Raw genomic sequence first — 25,765 nt, forward strand, 5'->3', positions numbered from 1 at the left:
CGGAGAGGGCTGGGAGCGCACGGAACTCCTGTCTCACGCCCCCTCCCGTGCACTGCAGCGAAGCCGGGGATTCCCTGTTGCCTGCGCGCATGCGCGAGCCTGGGATTCCGTGGGGGTGGGACCAGAAGTTTATTTCAAACAGTCGTTGTTACCGTCGTCTTTGTGTCTGAGGAATGAAGGCAGTCCTAGCTTCTGTCCTGAGTTTTACCTTCACTCAGGCCTACCAGCCATTCCCCTACAAGTCCCCAGCAGAGCTTGCCACGCACAGCTCTGGTACTCTTTCTACTCTGCTCACACATCCACTATGGCTCTCCTTCGCCCTGGGGTAAAGCCCCATTCATCCCACCCTTGGCATCCAAGGCCCTATAGGCTCGGCTTGCTTCTTCCCTCCGATTACTCATCACTGGTTCCCTAATTCCTGGCCACAACAAATACCCAAACCTGGCCATGCAGGAGGCTCCTTTGCCAAGACTTCTTCAGGATCTGCCCTTCCTAGGCATCATCTTGATTCTCGAGGTGGCCTAGGCTTACTGTTTTCAGTCCTAATTTATATAGGAGGAACCAGGCTCGGACCCATTAAGGCCTTGGTCTAAGGCCCCCAGAGGTAAGAGGCAGAGGCCTCCCTTTGTGGGGAGCCATCTGGGCTTCTCTGTTACTCAGCTGATACCTGGAGCCCTAATTCTGGGCCCCACCTCCACACTGCTGACTGAGTGCTTCCTGAGTATGTGACACAGGCAGGCAGGCGCCTTTCTTTTTCCATCTAGAAAGAGGATCAATGTAACAGGGGGCTGTCCCCAGGGCTCAGTGAAATGACATTTGTTGTTCAGTCGCCCAGTCATGTCTGACTCTTTGCAATCCAATGGACTGCAGCATGCCAGGCTTCCCTGTCCATCACCATCTCCCAGACCTTGCTCAAACTCGTGTCCATTGAGTTGGTGATGCCATCCAACCGTCTCATCCTCTGTTGTCCCCTTCTCCTGCCTTCAATCTTTCCCAGCATCAGAGTATTTTCCAATGAGTCAGCTCTTTGCATCATGTGGCCAAAGTATTGGAGCTTCAGCTTCAGCATCAGTCCTTCCAATGACTATTCCAGATTTATTTCCTTTAGGATGAACTGGTTTGATCTCCCTGCTGTCCAAGGGACTCTCAAGAGCCTTCTCCAACACCACAGTTCAAAACCATCAGTTTTTCGGTGCTCAGGCTTCGTTATGGTCCAAATCTCACATCCACACATTACTATTGTAAAAACCATAGCTTTGACCATACAGACCTTTGTAGGCAAAGTAATATCTCTGCTTTTCAATATGCTTGTCTAGGTTTGTCATACCTTTTCTTCCAAGGAGTAAGCGTCTTTTAATTTCATGGCTGCAGTCACCATCTGCAATGATTTTGGAGCCCAAGAAAATAAAGTCTCTCACTGTTTCCATTGTATCCCCATCTATTTGCCATGAAGTGATGGGGCTGGATGCCATGATCTTCGTTTTTTGAATGCTGAGTTTTAAGCCAGGTTTTTCACTCTTTTTCACTTTCATCAAGAGCCTCTTTAGTTCCTCTTGGCTTTCTGCCATAAGGGTGGTGTCATCTGCGTATCTGAGGTTATCGATATTTCTCCCAGCAATCTTATCATGTGCTAGGCCAGGGTCCAGCATCCAGAGGATGTTTCTCACGGCTGGTCCAGTCTCCGACACCCTCCACCCTCAATTCTCCTCTCCAGACTGTTCCCTGAAGGGCTCCTTCCCTCAAATCCCATGGGATCTTCCTGAGGTCCTTCCTGGACCCCTCACATGCCTCTAGTCCTGCCTCAGAGTTGGCTCCTGGGGAAATCCCCAAACTAAGCCAGTGCTCAAGATGTATGTTGGTTAGTTTTTATGTCAGCTGCTATTATTTTAGGCACCTGCTATACTGCACTTCAGCTGTACTCGATTATTAAAGACACCATCCCCCCTCTGGCCCCGTTGAACTAGGAAGCCTTGTGTTTCAATTTTCCCCTCTGGAAATGGGTATCACAGGGACTTCCCTTGTGGCTCAGTTGGTAAAGAACTCGCCTACCAATGCAGGCAGACCCAGGTTCGATCCTTGGGTCAGGAAGATCTCCTGGAGAAGGAAATGGCAACCCACTCCAGTATTCTTGCCTGAGAAATCCCGTGGGCAGAGGAGCCTGGTGGGTTACAGTCCAGGGGGATTACAAAAGAGTCAGACATGACTGAGTGACTAACCAATAACAACTCTGTAGAATAGGAGTTGTGACCTCCAGGCCTTTGCACGTGTGGTTTCTTCAGCCTTTTCTGCCCCTTGTCAGTGTGGAGAACTCCCATACTTCAAGGCCCTCCCCCCACGAAGCCTTATTACCCCTCTACTTCTGGGCAAAGCCTGGCTCCCTTTGGCTCAGCCATGACCCCACACAGTTGGGGCCATCTATAAAGATCTGCATCTGAGACTTGATGTCTGGGAGACGAAGCATTCTTGGCAGGAAGAACTAAGCATGTAGGCCATGAGGGGCAACAAGGCTGCTGTGCTGGAGAAGTTGAGAACAAGCAGATGATGGGGCTGGAGGGTGGCGGAGGGTGAGGGGATGGGGGCCAGAGGTGCAGAGAGAAGTCACTTGGGTGGAAGCCCATAGCAGTGACATAGTAAATGCTTGGACACCGCCCCACACACTTGGGCCCACCTCCCAGCTGCCCTTCCTCTCCACTGGCTCCCTGAGGTCAACTAAGCTTTAGGAAGCCAGAACCAAGTTGAGATCTCACCCAGCCCTTGCGCCTCTGACCGGACACTCATTCCTACCCAGATCCACCTGCCCACTCCAGCTTCCAGGGCCTTGCCTGCCCAGTGCCCTGCCTCTGCAATGGAATCTGACTCATTTCCCACAAACGTGTGCTCTAAAGAAACCCTCTACCAGAAAGCCTGCCCAGGACTCGACGCAGATGCCTCCCGTGTTGGAATAACAGAAGAGCAGCCTACATCTCCTGACCCCAACACAGTACGTGACCTGGATGCTGATTCGGGACCAGAATCTCAGGATGCCAACAACTCATCTCCAACTCTCCTCTGGTTCTATCTCTGCAGTACTGTGTGACCTGAAGCCAGTGCCTCAACCTCTCTGAGCTACCCCTTTGCAGCAACCCAGCAAATCTTCCAGAAAATAATGCTATAGGCCTCTCACTGGACCACTGGCCCAGGTAGAAGCAGAGCGCTGTCTGCTCTACACTATCTCACCTAGCCTGCTAGGACAGGAGCGCTTTGGAGGCCCCCTCGTTCCAGCTCTCCTCTCCCACCACCCACTCACACGTCGACCCATACCCACGTAGACTTCAAGTGCACACTCTGCCTCACCGGCCACCTTTATTGGGCACTCGGCCCCAGGATTCTGGCGCACGCATGAAGGGCAGGGTTGTCACTGCAGCAGGGGCCCTGTAGCGGGAGATGTGGCCAGTGATGCCACCAAGCCCCTAGGACACACGCCATGGCCCCAGATATCTGTAGCCCTTGGAGCTGACCCAGCGGGAGGGCGTGTGGGATTGCGACCCTGACCGCCTGCCCGGGCGGCTCCTCCAGTTCCAGGCTCACTTGGGGGTGTTGAAGGGCACCGCCCGCTGGTTCATGGGGTTATCCGGTGAACGCAGCCACTCCTTTTTGAGCATCTGCTTCAGCTGCGACAGCCGCATATTGGGATTTTCCTGCTTAAGCCGCGGCAGCTGCGCCTCCTCAAAGGCAGTGTAGGCCGCCCGCATGCGGCGCTCCGGGTGTCTGTCCACCGCCTCCTCCGTCACGCTGGTGAAGACGCAGACGTCAGGGGGGCTGGGGCGTGGGCCGCCCCGCCCCCGGGCCTAGCCCCACCCGAGGTTCAAGCCCCGCCCCGATCCAAGCCCCGCCCCCAAGGCCTAGGCTCTGCCGGGTACCTGAGCACAGCGATGGCGTCCTCGATGGTGCGAGCCTCCACGCTGCCCTCCTCCAGCACGCGGCGGTTCACGTTCTCCTCCAACGGCACCTCCAAGTGGCTTTTGGCTTTCTCGGCTGCGGGCGGGAGCGGCAGGGGAACAGAGATATACCAGAAACAGAGACATGAGCAGAGATGCTGAGTTCCAGGGAGATGAGACACAACGGAGGGGACGAAGTAGGGGAGAAAGGGAGGCAGGCAGAGGATTGAGGATGGAAACACGACCCCCTCCCCAAGTCCTACCTATCGGGGTGGGCCAATCCTGCCCCCAAGCCCCCTGACTGACTTCTCTGCAGCCCACCGCTCAGGAGACACCTCCTAAGCCGCTGCTGTCTCCTCGCCTCGGGGCACCACATCAGCCTTGGGGACCCGGGAGAGCACAAGCTAGGGTCGGATGCGGCGTAAGTAATTACACACGTGCGTGCCTATACCGTCTGTGCTCAGAGCGAGGCCTTACGAGACCCAGCCACCCTTGCAGAGCCCACACAACTTCTCTGGAGGTGAGGAGGAGGCCCTCTGGACTCAGTCCAGGGGGTCTGCCCACTGCCTCTCGTTTCTCAGGTAAAAGGGCAGCTCCAGCGTGGGCCCAGGCCCCACCTGGGTCAGGGCTTTCCTTGTGCTGATGGTCTCGGCGGAGAGTCTCCTCAATCTGGGCGCGGGTGACCTTGCTGGAGGCGGCCACCCGGGGGGCCTTGCCACCCTTGAGCTTTGAGTCTTCCTCCTCCAGCAGCCGCTGCGTCTCCTTCTTGCGCTCCAGCTGCTCCAGGCGCCGCTTCTCCTTCTCCTCCTGAGGGATGGAGAGTCAGGCATGGATCCTGCCCCAGTGGCATGGGGTCCAGTTCGCATCCCAACCCATGTGATGGAGACTCTGCTGTGTGTTAGACCCCATGCTGGTCTTAGGGGACACAGGAGCACCATGGGCCTACCAGGGGGCTCCCATCCTACATGTCTATGGGAACCTTAGCCAAGGAAGCGGGGTGGGTGGCTCTAGAAGAAAAAGTGATGCCTAGGCTGGGGAAGAGGAGGGTCCTTAGTGGGAGGAATGGCAGGTCCAAAGGTCCTGAGGCAGCAACCACCTAGCATGACAGGGACAGCAAGAAGTTAGAGTGAGGAGGGGAAGTGTGAAGGGAGAAGAGGTGGGGAGGGCAGAGCCGGGACCACAGGGAGCCTCATGGGCATGGGGAAGGGTTTGTACTGGATTCCAAAGGCGACAGGAGCCACTCGAGGGTCTGAACCCATCTGCCAGCTGGGGCAGTGGTTCTTTTATGGGCCAGCAGACCTTGGGGAGGCACTGCTGAAGTGTTCCCAGCTGAGTGTCACAGAGGCTGGGACTGATCCCACGCTGGCTCCCCAGGAAGGCTCTGATGCCAGCTGGTCGAGGAGATGTGTAGCCTAGAGTACTTGTCCTTGGCTGCTGGCCCTCCACTGCTCCGGGGACAGCGCGAGGTTCTGGTTCATTTGTAGTGCGATGTGGCTTCAGGCTTGAGATATTCTGCTGCCGCCCACCCCGCACCCCCACAGAGCCCTGCGCTACAGGCATCCCCGCCTGTCCACCCACTGCCTGCAACTCTGCCATCCACCCTCCGTGCCTTGGAGATGGTCTGTGTGCTGGTAGTGCCCCTGTGACAGGACTAAGGGCCCCAGAAGAGGGGTTCCTGAGGACACGTACTGGGCCTCTGACCTCCAACCTGCCTGATGGATAGGAAAGGAGGAAGGCTGTTTGGACGCAGCTGCTGGGCTCCCACATCTGTGGTCAGGTGCCTAGGGTAGGGCCGTTGTGCTCTGAGTCTTGGTTTCCCACTGGTTTCCCCACTGGTCCTCGTGAGGCCCCTTGACTGCTGTCTGGTGCACGTACAGCCCACGTTTACCCTGTCCACAACACAACCCTGCCTCAGGGCCTTTGCACTAGCTGCTGTCCCCACTTGGAATGCCACTGCCAGCCTCCTCTCCTGGTTAACTCTGGCTCACCCTGAGCTCCTGGCTCCCTATCCACCTGCTCTACCGCATGGCTCTTTCCTGTGTCCCACAAATCATCTGGCTTATCCCGGAGGCAGGCCCTGGCCCAGCACACAGTAGGTGCTTAAGTAAAAGTGTGCTGGACAAATGAATGAATGAATTCCAGAAGGCTCCAAGCACCCAGGAAGGGCATGCAGACTGTGGCCGTGAGTCTCCTGGGACATGGGACTGAGGAGGGAACGTAAGCATTTACACTCTGACATTCAGAATTTTTCTGAAAAAGTCACTCACAGTTTTTTACAAAGGGCAATTAACAATTGGCAGCATCTGGTGACGGGTGAAGGATGAGGCCACTGGTGGAATATTCCGGAGCCATCAAAAATGAGCGTCATAAATAATCGAGATGGAACCCAGAGAATCACGTGCTCATCGCCGAGTTGCTTAATATGGAACAAATGGAGACAAAATGCTACCCTCCAGGCGGGGCGATGAATTACGGCCCAGCTTGAGGCTGAATCCTGGCAGCAGGGAGAAATCTGGCTGCAAGATCCCACTTAACTGAGGACATGGCCTTTAGGGTACGGCATTGGGTGAGAAAAGCCTTTGGTGTCACATGATGGGGGGGGTGCTGCTTTTTTTAGTGCTTTAGAACAAACACGGATTTTCTTTTCATAGAAACTATCTTTTTAAAGCAACTGTCACGTAAGAAAGAGGGACCAGGTGTGCTCTGTAGACTGTGGGCCCCCTCACCCATCAGCAGGAAGAGGGATGAACAGAACCCAGAAAATCACCCAGTGGGGAAGAACCATCAGAGACTCCATGTAAAATACTCAGCAGGGAGAGTTCCCTGGTGGTCTAGTGGTTAGGATTCAGCACTTTTGCTGCTGCGGCAAAAAAAAAAACACAAACACTCAGGAGGGGGGACTGTCCGGGAGGGGCATGGAGGCTGGGAATGTTCTAGAGACCAGGGGCTGGCAAACTGTGGCCTGTTTTGGTTGTGGTCTATCTGCATTCAGTGGCCTGTGCTACAGTCAAGCGGCCTAGAGAGCGAGTCTGCGCCCTGCTGCCTGGCTGGCCTCCGCCTGTGTGCCTTGCAGGTGTGTGCGACACAGGTGATGGGACAGGCAGATGCTCCCTGGGCAACCCCTGGGGCAAGTACACTCACTGCAAACCTGGAGGCAGACCCCCAGCCCGGCTCCAGTCCCACTCACAGCCCTGTGACTGGGGCTTCCTGCCTTGTCTGTGCCTCAGTTTCCTCACCTGGAGGATGGGATACCAAAGATGCAGGCCTGGGGAGGGCTCCTGGGCTGGGCTGGGCTGCTGCCTCGGGGACTGTGGAAAGGTCTCTGGCTTTTCTGTCTAGAGAACAGATCCTTGGCAGACACTGTTTTTTCTTTTGGGTTTTAACTTTCCTGTATTGTCAAAATGTTGACAGTCAAAAGAGACAGGGGCTCCCCTGGCAGTTTAGTAGGACTCTGCATTCCCACTGCAGGAGGCACGAGTTCAATCCCTGGTCGGGCAACTAAGATCCTGCGAGCCACCCAAAAAAAAAGAAAAAACTGAAAGATGTCCATGGACCCAGAATGTAGCATGGGGGTGGGGAGATTGGGGGGAGAGGGAATCAGTGATATTCAATTCCAGCTAAAAACAAGGCAGGATCCGTCTTTCCCTACACAGAAAGACAGTGGGAAAAACTCACAAAAGCACCCAGGATCTCCCAGAACTGGGCACGCACGGATGGTGCGTCACCACTGCAATGCTAGAACCTGGGACCCACCCAGGCGAGGAGGCCAAGCGGCTTAGAATGGTTTCTGGCGCCACCTACTGGACCAAGTGGGTCAGCGTCAGCCCTGAACCTCTCATCAATGAAGCACCCACTGTGTGCCAGGCACTGGGGCCCAGCAGAAGACAGTCAACTATCCCTGCCCTCTTGTGATTTTATAAACACCTGGAAGAACCACGTCAGCAGGTCAGAAACGGGACCTATCAGTGTGTCTCAGCCTCAGCACCACTGGGTGTGGAGCACCCTCCCGTAGCTCGGCCCACCGCATGCCAGCAGCACCCTCCAGCTGTGACAACTAAACAGGCCTCCAGCTGCTGCCAGATGTCCCCTGCGTGCTCAAGGGTGAGGCACTGGCAGTCTTGTCTATTCCTGGCATCACATAAAGGAGAGAAACTAACCCATGGAGGGCTTGTGATTGCCTAAACGTGCCAAACCCCAGCCCCCTCCGGGACCCTGCACAAGCCTTTGCTACTCCTGTCTCCCCGCTGCCCGTGCTCCACCCTTCAGGCCACAGACCCGAGGCGCCCGCGCCTTCTGCCCTGTGGGCAGAGGGCCCCTCTGCTCCCGTCTCCCTCCCTGCCGTGCTCCACGTCCAGCGCCCCTCACCCTTCAGGCCACAGACCCGGGCGCCCACCGCCTCCCCCTGCCCCGCCTCGCCCGGGGCGTGAGGCCCTCACCTTGCGCTGCTCCTTCCTCATGACGTGTTTGTCCTCGTCCCTCCAGTACGCATCTTCCAGCTCCTTCTGCTTCTTGGCATCCGCCGCTGCCTTGGCCTCAGCCCTCCGCGCCCGGGCCGCTGCCGACTTGGTGTTCTCGCCCTGGAACTTCTTGGGCATCCCTCAGCAGGCTGTGAGACGGGGGCAGGGAACAGTGAGTCAAGGGCATCCACCGTCCACAGCCTCACACTCACACCTGTACAGCCGTGACCCCCTTGGGGCCCCCTTGGGGCTTCATCTATAAAACCAGGGCTTCAGACTCACTAATCTCTCTTTCAAAAAAAAATCTGAGGTGAAGTTCACATAATACACAAGGAACCATCTTAAAGTGCCCAAGTCAGTGGTATTTAGCACGTTCACAATACTGTGAAACCGGCACCTCCATCTAGTTTCAGAACATTTCCACCATCCCCAGGAGACCTGACCCCATTAGCTATCAGTCCACATCCCCCCTCCCCGCAACCACTAGTCTGCTCTCTGAGGATCTGCCTCTTCGCACGTCTTTCGCTTAGCACCGTGGTTTCAAGGCTCACCCACGTGTAAGCATGTGGCAGTGCATCACTCCCTTCTTATGTCTGAGTAATATTCCACTATATGGACGGACCGCATTATGTTTATCCATCTGTCCACGATGGTGGACCTGTGGGTGGTTTCTACATTTCGGCTCTTACAAGTCATGTTGCTATAGATCCCCGTGGGCCAGTGCGAGAGGACCCTCCCACTCTGCCACCTCTGCAGCCGCACTCCTCTGATCCCACAGCTGAATGCCCCTCCCCCTGGGTAAGCAGTTCCCCCCTGGCTAAGCAGAGCCCAGTGACCCAGCCCAGGCTCACACAGCCATGAGAATTTTAACACCCGTAAAGCTGCTGTCCAGTGTGGGTGCCTGCTCTGTGTGAGCCCCTCGCCGGGTGCTGGGGTGATCACGATACACTCAAATGGGAGGAGCCACCCTCCCCACACCCGGCCCCCTACTAAGCATTTTATATGGCCCAACTTCATTGAATGCTCCCAAAGCCTTAAACCGGCTTCCTAGGCGGCTCAGTGAATAAAGAATCTGCCTGCAATGCAGGAGATGTGGGTTCGATCCCTGGGTCAGGAAGATTCCCTAGGGGAAGGCATGGCAACCCACTCCAGTATTCTTGCCTGGAGAATCCCATGGACAGAGGAGCCTGGCGGGCTACAGTCCATTGGGTCGCAAAGAATCAGACATGACTGAAGCAACTTAGCACACTGGCACACAGCACAAAGTCTTAAACACGGCGACTGTCCTTATTCCCTTTTGAGGATGGGGAAGTCAAGGTACCTAGCCAAGTTGCACAGGACTGAGCCTCAGGTCTCACCTCCAAAGCCTGCCTTTCAGGTGAGGAAGGGAAACCAAGAAATTAAGAGCACCCTCCCTCCAGAGTGCTGACACAAGCACTGTGAGGTCATGGCACAGGCCTTCAGCTCTCCAAGCCTCACTTTTCCTCATCTGGGAAATGGGCTGGTGTCCATTTTCTCCCCACTGAGAATCTCCAGCTCAGTCCCTTACTGAACCTTGAAGAGGTAGGCCCAGCAATCAAGAAAGAAGGGGAGAGAATTTGGGGTCCATCCTGACTCAGGACCACCAAGCAACCCACCCCCACCAACCTCCTAGCTGTGTGGCTTATGGAGGAGGGGAAATCTACCTCTGAGCCCCTCTGGAAACTCTAACATCAGCTCCCATTTGCAGCAGTTGCAATGCTTTACACACAGTGTCTTAGTGAATTCTCACAACCCTGGCAGGTGATGGCCAAGCTGAGACCTGAAAGATGGATTGGAAGCAGCCCTATGGAAATGAAGGGCTGAGAGTCCTGGACAGAGGGCCCAGGATGTGCAAAGTCCCTGTGGCAGGAAAGTCATGCACTAGAGAAAGCATGGAAGCCACTGAGGCCAGTGTGGGTGAGTGAGGAGTTAGAAGGGAAAGATGGGGAGGAGAGGTGGGGGAGGAGAGAGAAGAAGGGAAGGGGGAGAGAGAGACTGGGAGGGAGGAGGAGGCAGGGAGTGCTGGGGGGAGGGAAGGAGGGGAGGGGACGGGAAAGGTGAGAGGCTGATAGATCAGGATCTTAGGGGTAGGGAAGAACAAGGATTTTATTCTCTGGGCACCAGAGAACTTTCAGGCAGCTCTGAGCAGGTCATGAACCTGTTCTGATTTATGGTGTCATGTGGGTGGGCGAGGGGCTGAGGGTGGCAGTCAAATGCTGAGCGAATTAGGATGGTGCCGTGGGCGGAGCCAGAAGTTTGGAGTCAGATGGAGCTGGGCAATAACTGGAATGCTGACTGACCGATGTTGCAGTCTAAATTATGTCATCCCCTGACAGCAGCAAGGCCAGGTACTTTTCTTCCATTTTACAGATGAAGAACCTGAGGCTTTGAGAGGGTGACATGCTCAAGGCCACCCCGTGGCTTAGTGGAGGGGCCCAGATTCCAACCCAGGCCCAGCCCCTCAGTCCCAACTTGATTCTAACCCTTGCCTCACTCTAGGCTGCCAGCTGGCCCTTCAGGGAACATCAAGGCAGATCGGGTCTCTGAGGCCGCTTGTGCCCGACACAGGGAAGTAGTCCCGCCAGGGTGAGATGGGGGACTGAGTCCCACAGGGAAGAGCAGGGCAAAGTTGGGGAGATCAGCGGACCCAGGAGACTCAGGGTTGAGTCCTGGCTCTGCAGTTGTGGCTGACATGCTCCCCTTGAGCCTCAGCTTCCTCATCTGAGAAGTAGGGTTGATTACCGTCCCTCTATGCACAGGATGTAAGACCTGCCACAGCAGGGCTGAGCATGCCAGCCTGATCCCCATCCTGCTCCTGAGCCCCCTAACCCGTTCATTACTGAGCATCTACAATGTACCCACCAGAAAACCTCTCTGGACTCCCCAGGAGAGCTCTAAGAAGTTGGTGGGGGTCACAGTTTCAGTTGAGGAAACTTCCCCCAATTCCCCCTCTCACTCTCAGCGGCAGCCACACCAGCTGCCTTGCCTTTTTCCAAACCTACCATGCAGGTTCCTACCTCAGGGCCTTTGCACTTGCTGTGCCCTCCACATTTGTTCCTTTTTTTACCCAGTTAATTCCAACTGAAACTGCGGGGGCCCAACTCCAAAGTGTTGCTACCTTCAGGAACCCTTTCTGGAAACTCCCCTTGACTCTCAGATGATAAACTTTCTCTTGAGGTACTTCTTTGGGTTGCTATCTTATGTTCATTTACAGGATTATTGAACAAATGAAATTAAAAGATGCTTGCTCCTTGGAAGAAAAGCTAGGACAAACCTAAATAGTGTATTAAAAAGCAGAGACATCGCTTTGCCAACAAAGGTCCATATATTCAAAGCTAAGGTTCTTCCAGTAGTCATGTATGGATGTGAGAGTTGGACCATAAAGAAGGCTGAGCACCAAAGAATCGATGCTTTCGAACTGTGGTGTTGGAGAAGACTCTTGAGAGTCCCTTGGACAGGAAGGAAATCAAACCGGTCGATCCTAAAGGAAATCAACCCCGAATATTCATTGGAAGGACTGATGCTGAAGCATTGAAGGACTGATACTTTGGCCTCCTGATGCGAAGAACTGACTCACTGTAAAAGACCCTGATGCTGGGAGACACTGAAGGCAAGGGGAAAAGAGGGTAGCAGAGGATGAGATGGTTAGATATCATCACTGACTCAATGGCCATGAATCTGAGCAAACTCCAGGGGATAGTGAATAGAGGAGCCTAGCCTGCTGCAGTCCATGGGGACTCAAAAACAGTCAGACATGACTGAGCAACTGAACAACAACCATCTTCCCCACTAGGCTGAGAGCTCTGCAAGGGCAGGGCTGGGACTGCCTTGATCAGTGTCCTGTATAATGGGAGCTCAAAAAATGTTTTGAGCAAATGAATAAACAAGCATTTATTTCCAGGGTACCCTCAGTATTTACTTCACACGCTGCGTTGTGTCCAAACTCAGCTTCTCATTTCTCTTCCCACTCACTTTCCTCCCAGCCTCTGAGCCTTTTCTCTAGCTGTGCCTTCTCCTGATACACCCGTCCCCCTCCTCCTGTGAAAACCCTGTCCACTCGCAGCAACTCAGATGGGGCATCCCCTCCCCTCCCCCTGTTGCTTAAGACTCTGATTCCATCCCAAAGCCTGAAAAGGGGCTTTTTGACCCCCTCCTTCAGGCCAAGACTGAAATAGTTATGTCCCTCCAAAATTTACATGTTGATTTTGTGACTAACACTCAGTGTGACTGTATTCAGAGACAGGACATCTGAGGAGGTGATAACGGGTAAATGAGGTCCTAAGAGTGGGGTCCTAATCTAACAGAGCTGGTGTCCCTTAAAGAAGAAAAAGACCAGAATTTGCTCTCTTCACCACATGAGAACACAGTGAGGTGGCCATTGCAATTCAGGAAGAAGCCTGCACTAAGACCAAACTGGTTGACAACTTGATCTTAGATGTCCTAGCCTCCACATTTCTGCTGTTTAAGCCACCCAGTCAGTGGTATTTTGTTATAGTAGCCAGAGCTGATTAAAACAGACAGCTTTTCTTCTGTTTAATAAACACACACTTTGTCATTCAGTAAACATGCACTGTTGGATGGACAGGGAGGCCTGACATGCTGCGGTTCACAGGGTTGCGAAGAGTCGGACACGACTGAGCGACTGAACCGAAATGAACTGAAACAATAGCAGCACCTACTATGAGTGGGATGCTGGGGAAAGAGGCAGTGCTGATGGGCTTCCAGACTAAATGGGATTCCCAGGCTGGGTGGAATATAGACAACAGGAGTGTTAATTCCAGATCAGAGTTGTGATGGGGCCATGCAGGTGCCAGGGGAAGTCGGGAGGGAGCTTCTGACCCAGGGGGTGTCAAAGTGCTTCCTGGGGGAGACATCAAAGGAAAAACCTAAGGGTGTGGGGAGACCCAAGCCCCCAGTGGTCGGGGGGAGGCAGGCTGGGTAGAGCGGATTTCTATTTCAGGGTAATGGGAAGGTGCGGAGGACCTCAGAGCCCTCTGGGGCTGCTGAGGTGGTGAACGGAGGACTGAGACAGAAGCATGAAGCTCAACCAGGAGGGTCTAAGGAGTGGTTTTGGCTAAAGCAGGGAGTACACTTAGGAGGGAATCAATACCCACGTGGTTGATTAGATGTGAAAGTAAGACAGAATAAAACAGGAAACTCAACGCCGCCTCCTCCAAGAAATCCTCCAGCTACCCCATCTAGGCTCCTCCAACCCGTCGTCCCTCTCTCCAGCTCCGATCCTACTGCATGAGGCCAGGGACGTCCGTACCCAGCTCTGTCACCCGCAAGCCTGTAAGCTGCTCAGGAGCACGACCAGAACTAAGTAGCTTCGAACACGACGCTGTCCCGCTGGATCTCAGTCGTCCGCTCCGCGAAATGGGGATAGCCCCCGCGGGAACCCGGGAGACTGGAGGTCGGAAGTGCGTTCGTCTCTGAGAACCCCCACCTCCAGCCCTCCCGGGGAGGTGGTCTCACGTCCTGCTACCCCGCGGGGCTCACCCGCACCCCGCCCCCCGGCTCCGCCCGCGCCGCTGCCATTCCTACCTCCTTCCCCCGGCGCCGGCCCGGTCGCACCTCCGTGACGTCACCGCGGGGCTGGCGCATGGACACCCCCCACCAGGCAGCGCGTGCTGATTACGTCTGGGCTTCGTCGCCATCTTGGTAGAGGAAATACTGCTTTTTATCTCCAATCCAACTCAAGGGCGTTAGCTATTTATTTTTGTGTGCAAGAAGCGAATATTTTATAAATCCTCATCTCTTCCGCTCACTTCATATACTAACTAGTCAGGAGAGGGGAGCATAAACTACAAACTGGACCACTGTCCTTACCGAGATGGCCGTTGCCCAGAAGAAAAACGGCGTCCTTGGTTTCATACGCGGGTCTGGCGGCGTCAGTCCAGAGTTGCTTGGCCGGCAGGGAGCGCCAGAATCCGTGGTCCCCGCGTGGCCGGTATAAGCGCTTCGCTTGTGGAAGCCTCCTAGGCCCTTTGCCATCGCTTTGTGCTTTGAAGCCGCTCTCCTACTCTTGTCTGCCTCCCTACTGCGAAGCTTAAGCGGTAGGGAGCAGAAGAAAGGAACAGAGAAACTAAAACACTGCGCCATCCAGGTCGAGGAAACAGGCTTACAGACCAGGAATGGAATTCGAGCAAAATGTAATCGAAGGACTCAAAATTTCTAGTGAACCTTCCTCTGGGATTGCTCTCCACCACCCCGCACAATAAAATACTCTTATTCAGCAGTTAGGTTTGGGGCGGGGCGCTGTTTGTCGTAGGCACCTATACTTAAAGATTTTCTGCAGTGTCATCTGTAAAAACGGTAGCACTAGGGGTCTGAAAATGATATACTGGGTCTAGCTATAGGGGGGAAGCAGGGCAGGGATTTAGGGATTTAGACAGGACGATTTAGGCAGGACCACAGAGTTCATTCTTCAAAAAGCAGCACCAGTGACATTGCTGGGACCTAAGTGGGATTGTATATCTCCCTTTTCTCTAGCCTTAGATGGTTCCCTACTGCGCTGCGGGACTCACCCGCACCTTCCCATCTCATCTGCCGCCTCTTTATTCTCTCTCAGCTCCAGCCACACCAGGCTCCTTTCTCCGAATTGCCAGGCACAGTCCTGCCTCAGGGAATTCTCCAGTGCAGTTCCCTCTGCCTTCAGCTTTCCCCATGGATTACTCCCTCACTTCCTTCAGGCCTTGGCTCAGATATCCCTTTCTGAGAAAGACCTTGGACCTCTCCAAGTAGTTGGTGCCCCACCCCTAGCCCTCTTTTTATTTCCTGCATCGCATCAACTTGTTTTGTTGGTTTAAGTGTTTCTTTTCAGTTTCCCCTTTGGCTATGATGTCTGGAAAATGGAACCTGATATCACCTGATGTGATATTTGTCACCAACAAGAACGGGCTCAGCATAAATTTTTATCATTGTTCAGTATTGGGTGGGATGTGGCGGTGCCAAAGGCAACACCTAATTAAGCTGCTGGTAAAGAGCCAGGTTTTTAAAACATAATATATTTTTTTTAATTTCAAAAAAAGAGCCAGACTTGTCACACCTTCCTGAGGACAAGGAGCCTCTTAGGTCTATTGACATAACTAAGGGGGTGCAGGTCAAGTGAATGGTTCCAGAACAAGCTAAGTCTTCTGCAAGGTGACTTCTGCCACCTCCCAGGCTAGAGGTCATGTCTCCCAACCCTGAGGGCTCTTGACTTCTATTGTTGTGACATTCTGTAGCTCTTAGATGCTCACTGCTGCTGCTGCTAAGTCACTTCAGTCGTGTCCGACTCTGTGCGACCCCATAGACGGCAGTGCACCGGGCTCCCCCGTCCCTGGGATTTTCCAGGCAAGAACACTGGAGTGGGTTGCCATTTCCTTCTCCAATGCATGAAAGTGAAAAGTGAAAGTGAAGTCGCTCAGTCGTATCCGACTCTTAGCAACCCCATGGACTGCAGCCCACCAGGCTTCTCTGTCCATGGGATTTTCCAGGCAAGAGTACTGGAGTGGGGTGCCATTGCCTTCTCCGAGCCACTGGACCACAGGAGACAGCAGTTAGGGCTAGAGTCCCTAGTCTTTTCCTGCCTAGCCAAGAACAAATTCAATCGAGGAGGCAGAACGCAAAGAATAATGTAAAAAAGTTTATTGAAAAGAAAAGTACATGTGGAAAGGGGCATGGGCAAGCTCAGAGAGAGAGCTGTGCCTTTGGGAAGTTTAAATCCTTTATAAAGGGGCTGTTTTCTCCATCTGTGTCTTCCCTCAGGTCATCACCTTGTTTGTCCCTGCTGGTTAATTTGTCTCAGGACCCTCCCCTGGAGTGCGCATGTGCACCCTCACCAAGATGGATCTTGAAATGAAGGCTTCTGGGAGGAGCAAGACTCATTACGGCCTGGAATTACCCTCTGACTTTTGACTCCAAGGAGCCTTTCTGCACAGGTGTAGCGTCTCCCTTATCAGGCAGGGTTTTTTCCTTTGTCCATGCCATGATTATTCCCTTAAGCTAAGAGACAAAGACTGGCTATTACCCTGTTTTTGTTGGCTATAAATTCTTCAACTGGAGCCCACCCATATCTCATCTCAGGGAATGCCAAGGGGAAGATTGTAGATGGCCAACCTGGAGCCCATCTATGTCCTACCTGAACACAAGATGTCTTTTATGCCTCAAATCCCTTTGGGCATCCTGAAATCACCTTTAGGTAACACAGGTATGTGTTCCTTCACCTAAAGAAGCAAGGACAAAAGGAATATCAAACTTGTCTAGAATTCTCCAAATTTTAATTAATTTCAAACTGTTAGGAGAGCTTTTTCATTTACCAAATTTAGGATTAGTTTAAAAAGTGACAAATCAAAAAGAAAGCCATATTCCTCCATTCATTGTATTGAAGTAAAATATGCTAAGATAAAGATCTTTCGATATATGGTCATTGTATACTTCTCAGGTTAAAGGAAGCACAGCCACTTGGAAGCACAAAGATTACTTTTAAAAAAGCAGTCTCAAAAGTTTTTGTTTTGGAGCCTGGTGGGCTACAGTCGGCAAAAGAATCGACCACGACTCAGCAAGTACACAACAAACACACATTCCTGACAGAAACTCTTAAGAAACTAGAAATAGGTGAGAAAATTCTCAGCCTAAACAAAGCAAAACAAAAAGCCTAGACCCTAGAGCTGAATTATAAAAGGTTTTAGGCAATAAAATGTTCCCAACAGTAGTGTGAACAGTGAACACACAAGAGGAGTAATTTTTAATACTCACTCAATAGAACAACTTTCTGGTTACGTTCATAAATTAAAGGAAATAATAATGTCCAGAAAATAAATATAGTATAAAATCTATTGATCATTTTATATCTAATTATGATCGTAAAAGTATAAAGGAATTTTTAAGAAAAAACATCTGCAAAAGATACAGTTTAAGCAGCCCCAATTAACCTAATTTTTCTTCGTTCCATAGTCTCAAAATAACTGATGATTAATGAATTTCACTTTAAGACATACTTTTCAAATTCAGCAAGATATTTTATGTTCAAATATAAGATTTTGTACTTTTCAAGCTAAAAAAGTCTGTACCTTGCAGTGAATACTTTGTTTCACTGATTTAGACATAAATAAAAACACAGTGTGTCTTTACCTGATTTAAAAAAAAGTATTTGTTTCTTGCATTCTAGATCCACAAATTCTTTTGTTTTGTTTTTTGTTGTTGTTCAATGAAAGGGCTGGGGAGAACAGTGGGGTTCTTGACTCGGTCACATGGGAGTCGTCCCTCACCGTTGTTTATTTTCAATCGTTCATTGGGTTCTGTAACCCTGTGCAAGAGCCAGAGCAGCAACAGCAGAATTTGTGGGAGCTTCAGCGACTGGGTTCTGGGGTCTCCGCTCAACTTACTGGACCCCATACCTGCCGACTGCGCTTCACACAGAAAGCAGCATGTCTCAGCTCTTGAGACATATTGACATATTCCTGCTTTCTCCTTCACGTATGGCTCTCCATCACCATGACACTATAAACCCGGACCTCCTTCTCCCCTCCCCAGAGGAGGATTCACAATTGCCTCCCTGTATTAAAGACTTATCCCTGGGGGTCCAGTGGTTAAGAATCCACCTGCAAATGCAGGAGCCTTGGTTTCGATCTCTGGTCCAGGAAGATCCCACATGCTATGGAGCAACTAACCCCAAGTGTCACAACTACTGAGCCTTGCCCAGCTCCACAAGAGAAGCCAGCCACTGCTCTGAGAAACCTGAGCAGCCGCAATGAAGAGTGGCCCTCGCTCGCTGCAAGTAGACAAAGCCCTCACATAGCAGCGAAGACCCCATACAGGCAAAAATAAAGAAATCTTAAAAAAAAAATTATCTCGACTGAGGGACAGTCTTATAAGGCTGTACTGTCCATTAGAAATAAATGGACTTTGATGGTGGTTCAGTAGCGAAGATTCTGCGCTCCCAATGAAGGGGAACCAGTTCAATCCCTGGTCGGGGAACTAGGTCCCACATGCAGCAACTAAGAGGCATGCCACAAGATGCCATGTGCCACAGCTAAGACCCGGCATAGCCAACTACATTTAAAAAGAAAGAAAGAAATGTAAGGTAGGCCACTAATATGGCTTAAAACTTCCTAGGGGCTTCCCAGGTGGCTCAGTGGTAAAGAATCTGCCTGTGAAGCAGGAGATGCGGGCTCAGTCCCTGGGTTGGGAAGATCCCCTGGAGAAGGAAATGGCAACCTGCTCCAGTATTCTTGCCTGAGAAATCCCATGGACAGAGGAACCTGATGGGCTACAATCCATGGGGTCACAAAGAGTTGGACACCACTGAGTGACTAAGCAGCAGCAGCAGGCAGGCACCACAAAAAGTAAAAAGGAACAGGTGGAATTCATTTCCTGATAGATTTCACTTAGCCTAAAATAAAATAGCCAGGATATTATGACTTCAACAACTAATGGAATTCTAAAAGAAAACACAGCAAAGATCTCAGAAATCTTCCAAATTCCAAGGTTTAAACTTGCAAGTAGCCTTTGTCGGGCATGAAAAATCAAACCCCTCAAGGACCTGAAAGTTATCTCATTGTGAGTAAACAGTAGACTGCTGTGCATTTGATGGTTCCACTCCCAGGCCTGGAGTCTACCCTATCGCAGGCTAATGTGACTAAATACTGCAGGAAGTTCAGAGGACATTCACACAGTATGACTGACACACGCAAGCTGCCCTTCCATAGTGACCATGCAAGTGGTCCAAGCATCACCTGAAACCTCAAGAGATAGTGTTCTGAAAAAGTCATTAGAGGAAATCTGCCCTTGAACCTCGATGGAAATAGTTTCATCAGGCTCTGTAAATAACAAGCACAAAAGTAAGACTCTGGTGCAGACGGGAGGATCTGTGTTTTCCAGTTAAAAAGCCTATACCATCTTATCCTGACCAGTGGGTGTCCATTCCATTGGGAAACCTTAAATTGAGGAGTCTTGAAATTTTCTTGGACTCCAAAATCACTGCAGGTCCTGACTGCAGCCATGAAATTAAAAGACGCTTGCTCCTTGGAAGAAAAGCTATGACAAACTTAGACAGCATATTAAAAAGCTGAGACATCACTTTGCCTACAAAGGTCCGTTTAGTCAAAGCTATGGTTTTTCCAGTCGTCATGTATGATGTGAGAGTTGGACCATTAAGAAAGCTGAGCGCTAAAGAATTGGTGCTTTTGAACTGTGGTGTTGAAGAAAACTCTTGAGAGTCCCTTGGACTGCAAAGAGATCAAACCAGTCAATCCTAAAGGAAATGAGTCCTGAATATTTATTGGCAGGACTGATGCTGAAGCTGAAACTCCAATACTTTGGCCACCTGATGTGAAGAACTGACTCATTGGAAAAGACCCTGATGCTGGGAAAGATTGAGGACAGGAGGAGAAGGGGACAACTGAGGATGAGATGGTTGGATGGCATCACCAACCTGATGGACATGAGTCTGAGCAAGCTCCAGGAGTTGGTGATGGATAGGAAAGCCTAGCATGCTGCAGTCCATGGGGTCGCAAAGAGCTGGACACGACTGAGCAACTGAAGTGAACTGCCTTTCCTGAATAAACTCATTTCTGTAGTAAAATAACTGGCTATTTTAAACGTCGGCACCTTACCCCCAACTCTGTAACCATCGGATCAAGCTGATGACTGAGGCTTTGGACAGCTTCCACCCAAAAAGACAAGATTAATTTTCTGATTTCACGGCTTGTTTTTAGTCTTCACCCCATTCATCTTGCCTATTATCATATTTTGACACCCTATATTAAATGGCTGAAAGTTTTCTCAGTATGCTCTTCCTCACCATCCTGCACTACAGATCTCCACGGTTTTCTTCTGCCACTTAAGTAAGAAAACAACTCTCTCGTGTGTGTTTCACAGATCACAGCTACTCTTCTGGATAACAGCTGGGATTGTTGCACCTTCATTCCCCACCTGATTCTGCTGACAAAAATGTAATAACTATTCCTTTGAACAATTCAGAAGGTAGATGTTGAGGGTTGAATAGTTTCTCCCCAAAGAATCTGTTCAGATCCTAACCCCTGGCACCTGGAGATGTGACCTTATTCGGAAATAGGCTCTTTGCAGATATAATCATATTGCTTTGAGGTCATAGTTGATTTAGGATGGGCCCTAATGCAGTGAAGGTGTCCTTATGAGAAGAGGAAAGTATGGTCACAGACGCACAGAGGGAGACGGCCTTGTGAGGATGGAGGCAGATTGGAGCGATGCTGTTGTAAGCCAAGGAACTCCAAGGACTGCAAGCAGCCAGCTCAAAAGCTAGGAGAGAGGCCCAGAACAGTTCTCTCTCTCAGTCCCCGGAAGGATCCAGCCTGCTGACCCTTTGATTTCAACCTGAGGAAGTCAGAATGTTGGGTTGGCCAGAAGGTTTGCTGGGGCTTTCCCATAGCATCTTAAGGAAAAAACCCACATGAACTTTTTGCCCAACCCAATAAATAGCTGTAGGTTTAAGCCACCCGACTTGTGGACCTCTGTTACAGCATTCTGAGGAAATGAATCAAGGAGATTTCTTCCTTTAGGCCCCTCCTACTAGGTACACTTTCCTCACCTACTTAATCCCAAGTGTCATTTGGTTAAAAATTAGAACTTGATCTAAGATCAACAAAAGGCTTCTGCTGAGATCAGCAAACCCAGCCTATCAAGAACGGAGCCAAATATTTGGGTTATCTTCCCTACGATAATCAGTGCGTTCCTCTTAGAGACGCCTCGGCCAGCCAGTTCAGAAAAGCTTTCTCATTAAGAGACAGGTGTGTGACATGTCTGCTGTGGGAAACAGTACTTGTGTTCCCATTCAAGCCCCTCCTTTTCTGGATTACTGTTTCTTTCTTTTAATAAATAATTCCTTATTTGTGGCTGTGCTAGGGTCTCCGTGGCTGTGCAGGCTTTCCCTAGTTGCGGTGAGCACGGGCTGCTCTCCCGTTGGGTGCCCGGGCTTCGCATTGCAGTGGCTGCTCCTGCTGTGGAGTGCGGGCTGCAGGGCACGCGGGCTTCTGTAGTTGTGGCTCCCGGGCTCCAGAGCGCAGACTCACTAGTTGGGTAGTTGCACCGCGGCAAGCGGGATCTTCCCGGACCAGGGACCAAACCTGTGTCTCTGGTATCGGCAGGCGGATTCTTTACCACTGAGCCAGCAGAGAAACCCTCTCTGTATTACTGCTTCTTCAGAGATCCAGCTTCTGCTCTGGAGGCCCCACATACACTCGTTTCAATTTAATTAGCCTGTCTTGACTTCCTCGTTGTAGCCACCCCGGGGGAGTCTATGCTTTTGGAACACACTTCCTGCTGCACAAGATAATACTGCAGGTCAAGCAGAACAGTCTGACCAGAAGAAAGAAAAAAGCGGCTTAGATCTCTAGCACAGACCCCTAGCTGAGGTGGGACATGTTTTCTTTGCCTGGATTTGGTCAGCTAGGCTCCTGGCTTTGAGGCCCATGAGGGCAAGTTCTCAAGATGGCTCCCATCGATCCCCCACCACTCAGTATTTTCTGCCATGTGCATAAATCCCTCCGTTTGGAGCGGGCTGGACTTACTGCTTTTTGTTGCTGTTTGTTTAGTTTTTCCCTGCTGCACCGTGCAGCTTGCAGGGTCTTAGTTCCCTGACCAAGTGTCAAACCTGAGCCGCCTGCAGTGGAAGTCCAGAGTCCTAATCACTAGACCACCGGGAATTCCCTTGACTTGCTTTTTTTTCCTTTTAATATTTTCATTCATTTATTTATTTGCTGCATCGGGTCTTAGTCGTGCCGTGTGAGATCTTTTGTTGTGGCACAAGGACTCTCTAGTTACGGCACGCTGGTTCCAGAGTGCGCAGGCTCAGCAGTTGTAGCTCAAGGGCCCAACCGCTTCTCCACACTGGGATCTTAGTTCCCCAACCAGGGGCTGAACCTGTGTTCCCTGCACTGCAAGGTGGACCCTCAACCACTGGACCACCAGGGAAGTCCCTTGACTTGCTTTTAATAAATATCACACAACAAAAGTGATGAGATACCACTTCCAAGATTAAGTTTCTAAGACTATGAATACCTACACCCCAAATTCGTAGCCTCCTTTGCAGTAAAGGAGGCCATCTATGCTGTGCAGGTTTCAAGGAAAGCTTTTCTTATCCTGATACAAGGGAGATGCAGCTGGCATCTTCCCCACTCTTTTCGTCTTGAATGTAGATGTGATACCTGGACGTGCGGCAGTCATTCTGCAATCAGAAGGCAACAAGCCTGGCGATAAAGAGGACACACGAAAGATGGCAGAGCCAAAAAAGAAAGCCTGTGGTATTGTGGGGCAGGCGAAAAGACACCTGTATCTGCCTAGTTCCGGATTCTGGTGTTTTTGTTATGTAAAAAAATACATCCATGTGTTTAAGCCAAAAAAAAAAAAAGGACGATGACTTCCGTCTTGGGTGTCCTCTCTTGGAACACTTACCCTGGTGGAAGCCAACTGCTGTGTCATGAGGCAGCCTTGTGGAGTGAGTGAGCATGGAAGTAGATCTCTGACCCCAGTGGAGCCTTGAGCTGACCCCAGCCCGGGTTGCAGCCTCACAAGAGATCTTAAGCCCCAAATACCCTGCGTGAAACTGAGTAAAGGAAATTTCATTTAAAATGGAGTCAGGAAGCCAGAGCAGGGGCTCTCATGCACTACCACTTGATATCAATTACAGATGCCAACAGGAAGAGACCTACCTTGCATTCCCAGCAGGAAATTATCTCTACTTTACTACCCCAACAGGAGGAAGAAAGTTTTCTTCTTGCACAGTCACAGCCCAGACCATGAGAATGGTCACAACTCAGCCAACCAGAAAGCATCACTCCCCTGAACTCTTGCTGTCTTCCAATGGACTTTCCTTCAAACCCACCCCTCCCAAAGTCCCCCTTTTCTCTAAAAATAACATTCCTGTCCTTTGTTGGACTTGCCTTGAGTTTTTGTTATGGTAAGCTTGTCCAGAATTGCAGCTCTCTGCTATTCCTGAATAAACCCATTTTGTTGGTAAAATAACTGGTTATTTTATGTTTAAGGTCAATGCCAGATAAGCCACTCCCAGATTCCTGACCCACAGAAACTGTGAAATAAGTATTATTTTCAGCTGCTAAGTTTTGGGGTCATTTGTTACATACCAGTAGATAGCTAATACAGGACTTGCATGCATGAATGCAATTGTTGCTTCAGTTGTGTCCAGCTCTTTGAGACCTCATAAACTGTAGCCCACCAGGCTCCTCTGTCCATAGGATTCTCCAAGCAAGAATACTGGAGTGGGTTGCCATTCACTTCTCCAGGGAATCTTCTGACCGAGGGATCTAACCCACATCTCTTATGTCTCCCGCATTGGCAGGCAAGGTTCTTTACCACTACCGCCACCTAGGAAGCCCCTTAGCTCCTTGAAGTCAAATATAAAAACAAGCCTGGTTTTGAACTCTGGTTGAGAAGCTCACAGGTCACCATGGCGTGTGTCTTCCTGGTCATAAGGAGCCAATAACCCAACTCACACAGCATCATCCAACCAGAGCTCGTGACAGGACCACGAGAGGGTGTCACAGACTACTGGTACTGCCTGCTGTGGTTCAGAGCAAAAGGTTTTTACCCCTAAACCCCCCAAATTCTAGGAATCTGACACTTGAAAACTCTAGATTCTTTTCTCAACTTGGGGTAAAATATATATAACATGGGCTTTCCAGGTGGCGCTAGTGGTAAAGAACCCCCCTGCCAATGCAGGAGCTGCAGGAGATGTGGGTTCCATCCCTGGGTTGGGAAGATCCCCTGGAGGAGGGCATGGCAACCCACTCCAGTATTCTTACCTGGAGAATCCCATGGACAGAGGAGCCTGGCGGGCTACAGACCATAGAATCTTAAAGAGCTGGATGTGACTGAAGCAACTTAGCGCGCATGCATGCGTACATAACATGGAATTTATCACTTTAACCATTTTTCAGTGTACAGTTCAGTGACACATTAAGTATATTCATATCGTTGTGCAAAACTATCACCACCATCCATCCATAGATATTTTTAATCATCCCAGACTAAAACTCTGTCCCCATTAAACACGGACTCCCTATTTCTTCCCTCATAGCCCCTGGCAACCCTCATTCTACTTTCTGTCTCTATCAAATTACTTTATTTTTCTTTATTGAGGTGAAATTCACACGACATCAAGTTCACCAATTACAGTGTAAAACTCAGTGGCATTTCATACATTCATGATGTCACGTGACCCCCACTCCTATCTGATTCCAGCATATTTTCATCAGCCTGAAGAGACCCAAGCTCTAATAGCAGTCTTTCCCCTCTTTTGCAGTCCCTGGCAACCCCCAACCTGATCTCTGTCTCTATGGATTTGCCTGTTCTGGATATTTCGTATGAGTGGGAGGCGAGAATTCTACCATTGAAACCCCAATGCCTTGCAAATGGATGAGCCACACACCCTGTGACTCTCTGGTTGGCTTCTTTCACAGAGCACGATGCGTAAAGGCTCATCCACTTCTTGTGTCTCTTAGTACTTCATTCCTTTTTATGGTGCAGGCTGGAGTTGCTGAGTCCATAGCTCCAAGCTATGCGTGTTCACTCACCGCAGGAGTCCTGGCCCCAAGTCTCAGGCCTGGAGAGAAGCCTATGGGTCCAGTCACATGCAGTCTTGGGCAGCCTTGGCCGGGTGCTTCACTCCTCCTCCAGTCCAGCTGTGGGATCCAACCCTGGCTAAAGGGCATGCGAGGCCTCTCCAGGCATCTGGTCTTGAAAACAAATGTTTGAACAAGCGCTGAGTTCAGCAAATATGCTGCACCTCTGTGTGGATGTCAGTGACCGAACGGGCCGGGGTGGGGATCAGGCGTTAACCCGTGACCAGCCCCCTCGAGGACGCAAAGCCACTGTTTGCTTTCTGGGGTTGACCCTTCTCCCCAGTAGATGCGATCTGTGGGCTCCCTGCTGTCCTCGCACACCCCGGGTGTGTTTTCACTTGGCCCCGATAGCAGTCAACCAGGTGCCTCTTTCCCTACATCAAACATGGGCGTCTACCAGCAGCCATGGGCTGGGGTCCCCTCAGACCCTGTGGTCTCCCTGGCAATGCCTCCAGTAAAGGGCAGTGCTTTCATACAATCTTTGGAACTCGCACCCACATTTGTGGACTGGAAAGCTGAAGCTTCCAGGAAATCTGAGCTGCCCGGTCACTTTAGCTGGTAAACACCAAAGTCAAGATTTGAACATAGAGTCCTCCTTGTCTCTCTAGGAGCAGAGATGAAGAGGGGAAGAAGGAGGGAGAGCAGGGGGTCAGGTGGATTTCGTCACCAGATGGATTTTGTTCTGAGGCAATAGGGAGCTATGGGGGGTGTGTAAGCTGGGGAGAGAGGTGGGTGTTAGACCCTTCTGGGGTGGGGGAGGCAGGGTAGATGA

General features: G+C 51.0%; 1 protein-coding gene across 1 annotated transcript; it reads right to left on the minus strand.

Annotated features, from left to right (window-relative positions):
• Positions 1-3,316: 3,316 nt before the first annotated feature.
• CCDC124 (coiled-coil domain containing 124) lies at positions 3,317-14,053 on the minus strand. The gene is made up of 5 exons (XM_019963861.2): positions 13,940-14,053; positions 8,354-8,523; positions 4,535-4,724; positions 3,900-4,014; positions 3,317-3,771 (listed from the first exon to the last, which is right to left on the minus strand). Exons 2-5 carry the CDS (start codon positions 8,510-8,512, stop codon positions 3,564-3,566), a joined length of 672 nt encoding a protein of 223 aa, XP_019819420.1. The 5' UTR covers positions 8,513-8,523; positions 13,940-14,053; the 3' UTR covers positions 3,317-3,563.
• Positions 14,054-25,765: the final 11,712 nt, after the last annotated feature.

The sequence above is a fragment of the Bos indicus genome, chromosome 7, assembly GCF_029378745.1.
Source record: "Bos indicus isolate NIAB-ARS_2022 breed Sahiwal x Tharparkar chromosome 7, NIAB-ARS_B.indTharparkar_mat_pri_1.0, whole genome shotgun sequence".
Classification (NCBI taxonomy): Eukaryota; Metazoa; Chordata; class Mammalia; order Artiodactyla; family Bovidae; genus Bos; species Bos indicus.